The sequence below is a fragment of the Entamoeba invadens genome (assembly GCF_000330505.1).
Source record: "Entamoeba invadens IP1 unplaced genomic scaffold scaff_1105074724775, whole genome shotgun sequence".
NCBI classification, from domain to species: Eukaryota; Evosea; order Mastigamoebida; family Endamoebidae; genus Entamoeba; species Entamoeba invadens.
The window spans coordinates 95,373-104,256 of NW_004443536.1; the positions used below are offsets into that span (position 1 = coordinate 95,373).

The following is an 8,884-nucleotide window of genomic DNA, read 5'->3' on the forward strand; positions in this document are numbered from 1 at the left end:
GCTTTCATCACAAAGTGTTTGTGCAGGGACCAGAAACTCAAGTTGATGCATTTTCATGTGATCTTTCAGTTGGTCATACGCAAATTCATAATTCCGTTCAAACATCCCTTTTCGATACATTTCATATCGTGGAACTGCGTTTGGGAATAAATATGAATGACCAAGTGTTTCCAAGAAAAAGAGTTCTTCTTCTGCTTGTTCTGCACTTTTGAGAACATGAACTTCGTTCAAAGTAGAGGTGTGACTGTGGACAGTAGAGACAAGTTGATTGCCAAAGTTCTTTCTTGACTGACTTGTCATTGTGAAAGGACCAGGCGCCAGATGCTCATACATTGCCATTGTTTCAGCCAACGCATTTGATGACAAAATTGTATGAAGGAATGTTGACCCACTTCTTGGCAATGCCAACACAAAGAGAGATGGCAACAAGTCGGTTGATTCCAACTTCTCTTTGTAAAGTCGTCTCTCCATCAAAAATCTAAGGTATGAGGCGTACTTGACAATAACATTTCTTGTCATCATCTCAAACAACTTACTTTTTTGATCGAAGCAACCAGCCATCATCTCATGCATTGCATCTTTGAATTGTTTTGGAATGTCGTTGAATGTCTGTGGAATCTCTTTTTGATACAACTCTGCATGTGTTGGGTCAAGCTGCATTAATAGACCAATCGACTGCTTGCCCAACTCAGCAAAAAGTGGTTCCCAGTGTTCGTCCGGGATCAGTGGTAGACCGTATTTATTGGTCGTATCAACACTATATGTGAATGGGTTGGTATGCAACATTTCTTTCAAAAAAGTTCATTTCTTCAATTTATAATATTTTTGAGTTTATAGAAATGTTTGTTATGCTTACCTTTGATGAAGATGATAAGTTTTATTATCAAAAAATGAAAACCAAGTAATGATATTACAACTTAGCAAACAATTTAAACTTTTATGGTGTTAGATATTAAAACAGGGGTGTGAAAACAAAAACTAACATTGTTTATTGTTCATTTATCAAAAAAAATTGGATTTGTGTTTTCATATTTAACTTCAACAATTATTATATGTAAGACTTTGTTAAAAGTGAATTACTGATTTCTTTGGATTCTTGTATGAGATGGAAAACAGTTATCGCCAAAAAACGTCACACTTAATGGTATTACTACAACACTTAAACTGTAACATTCACTAAAACACCCATCACCAATTGATACAACACTTGATGGTATTATTATATTACTTAAATTATTACAACGGTTAAAACAATAACCACCAATTGATGTGACACTCGATGGTATTGTAACACTGCTCAGACTACTACATTCTTTGAAAAAAACTTCACCAATTAATTTGACACTGGTTGGTATTATTACATTGGTAAGACTGTTACAATAACAGAAACAATTATTTCCAAGTGATATGACATTGGTTGGTATTGTTACATTTTTGAGACTTTTGCATCCACCAAAACAACCATCACCAATTGATATAACACTTGGAAGAATAACTATATTTTTGAGATTGTTGCATCCATAAAAACAAAACTTATTGAGAGATGTAATGCCTGATGGTATTGATATATGTCTTAAATTACTACATCCACAGAAACAATAATTACCAAATGATGTGACACTCGATGGTATTGTGACACTACTTAAACAACATTCAATAAAACAGCCACTTCCAATGGATGTGACTTTTGATGGTATTATTAAATCATTTAAATCGCTGCATTTATAAAAACAATTATCACCAAGGGATGTGACACATTGTGATATGATATTACCAAATTTGTTTCTGTCGTTTTGTGTGTATGTCACATTCTTAAACTGAATATTTCGTTCACTGTTTTTGGTGATGGTGGTATAATCAACATTAAACCACACAACAATTTGATAGAACATCTTTTTCGTTGTAATATCCTTTCCTTTATTAATATCTTCATAAATTATATCATTATTGCTGTTTGTGTTATTGACAATAAACCCATTCCCAAAATTCTCATCTTCTACATTCCACAAGTGAAGTGTTTCGATGTTTAAAAAATATTCAAAAGTTTTGCAACTCAACGAAATTGGATTAAAGTGAAACTTTTCCATATTACCACCAAACTTTTTGCACATTAACTCTACATTAATGAAGTCTTCGATTGTTCTGAAGTACTTCGAGACAATCATCATGTGATAACTACCAAGAGTAGACATATCTAATTATATATCAAGTCTTTTTTTATTACAGTATGACAAGTTAGACGTAATTGGTAAAAAATATAGTTTAAATATAATATGAAAAACTAACTATAACTCGAACCAATTAATGACATTTTTATTATCAAATGTTATGATATTTTATTCTTATTGTTTATTAAAAAAATATTGAATAATATGGTTTCGCAGTGTTAAATAAAAGCTAAAAAGTGAAGTCTATTGTAGTTCTTTAGTATAATTATATTATAATAAAATAAACTATTAAATAGTTGAATTGGTACTATTTATATTTTTAAGGGTTGCCACAAAACGTGGAATACAATAAAAAACAATAACTAAATAAATAATAAAATTCACTTAATATTTTTACATGTTTATTTTGTCCAACACCTTATTAATGGCGAGACAAATCGTAATTAATAAAAACTATTCAAAACCACATTCCAAAAATAAAACCATACTGATTAAAAATCAACTATAATTTATAGTTGATTCTCTCTACAGAGCTTTCATAGAGATGACAGGGAAGTATTTGTTCTGCTCAAATGAAAGAGTGACAGAGCAATTATCGAACTTTTCTGTTTTGATCACACGCATAGCGCAGAGCATATTGGACATTGCGACTTGATACAACGAGGAGATGACCTTCTCATTAGAATAAACCTTTTTAGTGTCTTCGTTCTTTATCACGTCGACGAGGTCTTTACATTTTTTGAACTCATTGAACGCCTCGACAACAAGAACTTTTGGTTGAACGTTTTCAATTTGCTCCTCGAACTTATCAAACGGGATGAAGGCTGGCGTCTTGACCTTATTGAACCCAGCAAATCGTAAGTCGTATCTCATTCTTTCCGTCCCGAGTAATAGTGTTGGGCTCTTGATCAGTCCAATCTTAACAAGAGCAAGTAAAAACCTTGAGACACCACTTGAGACAGCTCTATACAATGCCAATATGTTTTGGTCTGTGGTGTTGATCAAGTTTTGCTTTTTGACGTTCTTCTTTTTGTTATTATTAAAAGCGTAGAGCCGCCTGTCCATATCGAGCTGGACTCTAAACTCGCTGTAGTGCTCTCCCATCATAGCAAAGAGGACAGACATGTACCAATAGATCACATGGTATTCATGTTCACTATACAACTCAAGTCGAACTCCACTCATTAAAAACTTTGTCATTAAGAAGAACTTGATTTGCACCAAATATGAGTTGATGTAGTGTCCTGGGGTGATGAATCGGGGGACAAAATTGGGTGCAGGGTATTTATCAAGTGTAGCTCTATCGCAGACAAAAGCGTCTCCATGTGTCATTTCATACACTTCCAACAACAACGGCAAATTTCTGAAGAAGTGGGCTTTGTTGTGCGTCATCATTTTCAATGTGTCCGTCCAGACCAATTCAAGTCGATTATAAAACCCTTCATCGACGTCCAAACGATGTGGTGGCAGTCCAATTTGTTTCATACAGCTCTTCATCTTCCCTTTCAAATTGGCAAAGAGGTATCCTCTAATAGCGCATCTCGGTAATATATCGTCTGAGACTTCATAGACCTGATACAACCCACAAAATGGTATCAACAATTTCTCATTCTTCCCCACTTTAATCGCCTCCGCAAGGTTCTCCTTATCTGTCACATATATCTTTTTGACTTCCTCAAAATCGGGTATCGGATATCGTCGGATGTTTTGGATAAACACGGTGTTTCTCAGATACAAATCCGGTCGAATATATCGCTTGGGATCTCTACTGACTAACTCCGGAAATTGTGGTAACTCGACTGCGGTGTCTTTACTCAACTGCAACGCATTATTCAACAACTCTATTCTAAACGCAATCCGCACTTTGACGTTCTCGTCCGCTTCACTCTCTAAACCCTGCCGCAATAACCCTAATATGTCCTCTGGTGTGTACTTTGGAAAATTTGGTTTCGTCGGGTCGAACTCCTCATCGTCGGCGCCGATCTTCGAGATTGCCTCGTAGAAGAGTTCGCACGTCTTGAGTGCTCCCAAGACCAATGTTCTACCAATACACGGCGTGTCCATTTTTGATATCAAATTGATGTAATCGCAGCATTGGAGGGTGTGGCACCACATCTTCCCGTGGCGGTACAACATTTCCAATAACAAAATTCCGTCGAAGAGATCTGTAACATCCTCGCCAGTGAAGTCTTTCAGTTCCTTCACTTTCTTTGCATAGAACAATTCCTCCGAGCTGTAGTTGTCCTTCAATCGGTCGCCACCGTCCATGAATGGATTGAACATCTCCGTCGAGTGCAACACCTTTGCCAAGTTCAGACGGGAGTCTCCTTTATACTCGCCTTTCGGTATTGTTTCGTAGTATGTGCGAAATGAGTCTGTGAGGTCTTCCCAATGAGAAGGTTCATTAAAATGTTGTGCACATTCTTTACTCGCCAAATATTCTTTGCGGTCGATGTCAATCTCTCCTCTCTTCTCCTCCTCAGCCATTTAATATAAAAAGTTCACTCTCTATAGTTTCGTGTTCTATTATCTTTGAACTATTAAGATACCTCCGTTTTTAATTCATCAGAAGAAGAATTGGGTTTACTATAAATTTAATTAATTATACTATAAATCAGTAGTTTATAGAAGCTGTACATAACTCGTCTCATTTTTCCTCTTGCGAGACATCGTCGAGGACTATGGGGTCAGTTACTCCACCCCCACTCAAATTACACGTCACTACACCGTCCGCATTTACAAGTTGTTCAATGGATGTTGTCTTTCCTCCGATTGGGTCTTGGTTTGTACCCTTCGGTTGAAGTTCTTGTGAGAGTCCTTTGAGTGCTTCTGGATTTCCATAGAGTCTGAACCACAACGATTCTTCTTCTTCTTCTTTTTGTTTGTATTCATCCATCTCCTCAGTCTCCCCTTCATTCTCACAATCAACACATTCGTTGTTTTCTAAGTCGTCAATGTCACAATCGGGACTCTCACTGTTGTCGTCCTTCTCAATATCCTCGTTTTGACTTTGATTCTCGAAATCATCGATTTTAAAAGGTCTCATGTCATCTCTCAATTCTTCGTTACTACTCTTTTCAACCGACTCTTTCTCAATTAATGTGTTGATGTCATTAGATACTTCCTTGCTGATTTGTTTGAACACGTCACCTTCATTTGATTCTTCTCGACGAACCACATCAACCACTTTCACATCACTTTTCGTCTTCTTTTTTGTTGTCAATTTCGCACTCTCATTCATTATATCCTCCTCAGTCTTTGGCGAGACTTCTATATCCATTTTCGCAAAATCGTCCGCTTCCATTTTTTTGTCGTGCTCACGTTCCATACTTGTAATTCTCCTTTTCGGACTATATGAATTCTCTTCCATCGTTCTCTTCATATTCGATCGTTGGTAGTGGTCCGAAAAAACTCCCAAATTTTGTGGCGCTTTGATATAAATCTTCGAGTTGTTTTTCGTGAAGCAGTCGACGGAAAAGATCGACTTCGAGTGCTTTGGCGACACATTCACTTCTTTATTTTCTTTGTTTTGTAACCCTTGACCCCCACTAACACAATTCGCACGTTTACTTTGACATTCTTTCGTATAATTCGTTTCTTCATTCTTGCTCATTGGGACTATGACTTGATGTTCCACTTTCACCATTTCAATTGGAAGTTGTTGTGTTGTTGTTTTTGTATCTCCATCGCACAAATCGCCAAATTGAAACGATTCGAGTTCAAATGATTCTTCATTAGTGTTTACCTCTTCAATTGAAATGGACTTCCTCTCTAAAACCGAAGACGGCGAGTTGTTTTTAAACTGTCGAATTGGTTCACTTGGAACATGTAAACTCCTCTTTGCCAATTCAGAGGCTTTGCTCTGCGTTTTCTTTTTCAACTTCTCATTAAGTCTCTCCGCAAATATCGAATGAAACTCTTTTGGAGTTTCATTCGGGGTTTCGTCCATTTTGTAATCGTTGACACTCTCCACATCATCTATACAAATCACTTGTTTGGTGCTATTAATTACAAGGCTTTCTCCTTTACATTTCATGTCATCTTCCAGAGGTGTAACACCTTCATTAGTTTGTTGTATTCCTTTCTTCATCTTTTCATTCATTCGTGTGTATAAGAGCATTATTGGCATGTCGTCTTCACTTTCATGTGTTTCCTCTTTTGTTGTTTCTCTTTGTTGCTCCTCCAAATGAGTGATTGGCTCCTCTTCCATCTTCTTTGATACACCATTCATTGTGTTCTCTTTGATTTCATCAAAATTGCAAATATCAAGAACACTCCGCGGTGATTGCATTTGATTGGGTGTGTTTTCTCGTGGTTTGAACTCAAGTAATTTCCTTATGCCCTCGGCCTTCCTATCAATTTCCTTTTGTTCTTCAATTCTCTTAATTGCATCTTCTTCTTCTTTTCTTTGAATTTGGTCTTCTAAGTGTTTGTCACATTGTTTGCTCATCCCCATCTTCTCTTCTTCTATTTGGTGTTGTAAATTATATTCTCCGCTCCTCACCATTTGATCAAATTTAATTGCGCGTTGGTCACATTTAAACATGTCGCCACGAAGACCCCCTTTGATACAAAGTCCTTCAAGACTTTTGATTCTCGACAAAGCAACATACGCCTGACCATTTGCAAACACATTATCTATTCTCACTATCGCTCTCTCAAGTGTCATCCCTTGACTCTTATGTATACTAATTGCCCATGCTAATTGTAAAGGTATTTGTACACGAGTAGCTGCGGCTTTCCCGCCCACGTCGACTTCCCACTTCGTTTCTTTTATGCTAAATGTCCCAAACTCAAACTTCACAACAGGGACGGGAATATTCCCAAACGTGTTTTCATCGTCAAATCCAATGACAACACCAAGACTTCCATTCGCTAAGTTCTTTTCAATAGAAATGTTCTTGGTGACCATCACAAAAGCTCCTATTTTCAATTCGAGTGTTGTTGGCACTTTACTCGTTTTAAACAATTGTGTGTTGCCACTGTCTTTTGCTTTAAAAAGTTTACTCTCGTTGTGGAGTTCCTTCAATTTCCAAGAGTTCGTTTCGTCGACGTCATTTAATTTCGAAAAGAGGATAGTGTACGTCTCTCCCTTTTTCTCTTGATCTATTCGCTCTCGCAATTTATTCAAACACCACTCATCGACGGTTCCATAGCGAATCTTATTTAACACGTAAATGAACTCTTTATCCTTCTGCCGGTGTACAACACTCAAGTTATACATTCGCCTCACTACTTTATTCCACTGCTCTCCCTCAAATGCAAATCGTTTTAACCCATCAGAAGAAACAGGTGGAAGCTGAAAAAAGTCACCACATAAGATGACTTGAATGCCTCCAAACGGCTTTGGACTATCACAAATGACTCGACTGATCGTTTCGATCTTATCAAATAACCGATCATCGATCATTGATATCTCATCTATGACGAGAACGTCAGCACTGCGTATCCGGGCTTTCGCAATGCTGTCCTTTTTGACTTTATTTAAGAGCTCTTCGACAGTCCCACTGCCTATACCTATCCCAAAAAACGAGTGAACAGTCATCCCACTGATGTTACACGCAGCAACACCCGTCGAAGCTGTTACAAACACATTTTTCCCGTTGCGCCGAAGTGCTGCGACAATCACTCGCAACACGTGAGACTTACCGGTGCCTGCGGCACCGGTGAAAAAGAACGATTCCCCCCTCATAGCAGAGTCCACAATAGTTTTTTGGTCTTCGGAAAGTGTGAGAGGTATTGGGGAAGGACTACTTACTCTTGGAAGTGATTTGTTGATGTGTAATGAAGTGTGTGTTTTCTTATGGATGTCATTTCCTATTTGTTGGAATGTACCACTTGTACATGTCACGAGAGATTGCTTCGATTGTGTTAATTTCCAAGTGAATGGAGTAGGACATCCAATCCTTTTGTTAGGATTATATGTCATTCCTTTCACTATGCATTTTCTAGTTTTTTGTTAGAACAAAATAGTTTGCTTTTTGTTTTCGTGTTATATTAATTATAGTTGTTTTACTTATATTTATTAGTTTAAAATGTAAAATCAAAAACATTTTGATGTTTTTCAATTTCCAATTTTTGTTAAAACATCAAAAATGTTATTAATAATTTTTTTATCAAATATTGTGTAATAAAAAAGTGGTATTTTTTACTATTTTTTAACTTATCTAAAAGTAAATAAATTTGAATAAATAATTACCATATTTTTTATTTAATAAATTAATAATTTTATAGATATTTTAACCATATTTTTTTATTAAAATAATAATATTATGAATAATTTCAATATAAAATAAAAATAGTTTGTTTTTTTCACCAAAATTTTATTATAAACAATTGTTAAAAATGTTATTAAAATGTTATAATAATAGAACTACAAAACTCCAAAACGATAATAAATGTCGCAAAATCGGTTTTATCAAAGTTATGTTCCCTCGAACAAAATACTTCGAGTGAGTTTAAATGATAAAGCTTACGAGTACGATTATTCAAACTATGACAATGGTAAATATAAACTATTAGATCTTTTAATAATAAAGATGAATGATTCTAAGATGTTAAAAAATGGGATAGTCCAGATCCATGGTTCTCCCGAAAAAATGCGCCAACTTGCTGTGTACTTTAACTTTGTAAATCCCCAAACGATTTTTGCAGAGCATTTATCTCTTTACGAAACTGCACAACAAGTGATTGATTTAGTCAACTGTGGTGTTGAC

At 36.1% G+C, this 8,884-nt stretch overlaps 4 protein-coding genes across 4 annotated transcripts; all 4 read right to left on the bottom strand.

Moving 5' to 3' along the window:
- Positions 1 to 11: 11 nt before the first annotated feature.
- EIN_397770 (sulfotransferase, putative) lies at positions 12 to 786 on the bottom strand (the record flags this gene model as incomplete). The annotated part of the gene is made up of 1 exon (XM_004258590.1): positions 12 to 786. A coding segment is annotated over one exon (775 nt), but the record flags the coding sequence as incomplete, so codon positions are not given.
- Positions 787 to 1,076: 290 nt separating this feature from the next.
- EIN_397780 (hypothetical protein) lies at positions 1,077 to 2,192 on the bottom strand (the record flags this gene model as incomplete). The annotated part of the gene is made up of 1 exon (XM_004258591.1): positions 1,077 to 2,192. One exon carries the CDS (start codon positions 2,190 to 2,192, stop codon positions 1,077 to 1,079), a length of 1,116 nt encoding a protein of 371 aa, XP_004258639.1.
- Positions 2,193 to 2,693: 501 nt separating this feature from the next.
- Positions 2,694 to 4,655, bottom strand: EIN_397790 (hypothetical protein; the record flags this gene model as incomplete). Its single annotated transcript, XM_004258592.1, has 1 exon — positions 2,694 to 4,655. One exon carries the CDS (start codon positions 4,653 to 4,655, stop codon positions 2,694 to 2,696), a length of 1,962 nt encoding a protein of 653 aa, XP_004258640.1.
- A 160-nt stretch (positions 4,656 to 4,815) lies between these two features.
- On the bottom strand, positions 4,816 to 8,097 carry EIN_397800 (hypothetical protein; the record flags this gene model as incomplete). The annotated part of the gene is made up of 1 exon (XM_004258593.1): positions 4,816 to 8,097. One exon carries the CDS (start codon positions 8,095 to 8,097, stop codon positions 4,816 to 4,818), a length of 3,282 nt encoding a protein of 1,093 aa, XP_004258641.1.
- Between the last annotated feature and the right edge of the window lie 787 nt (positions 8,098 to 8,884).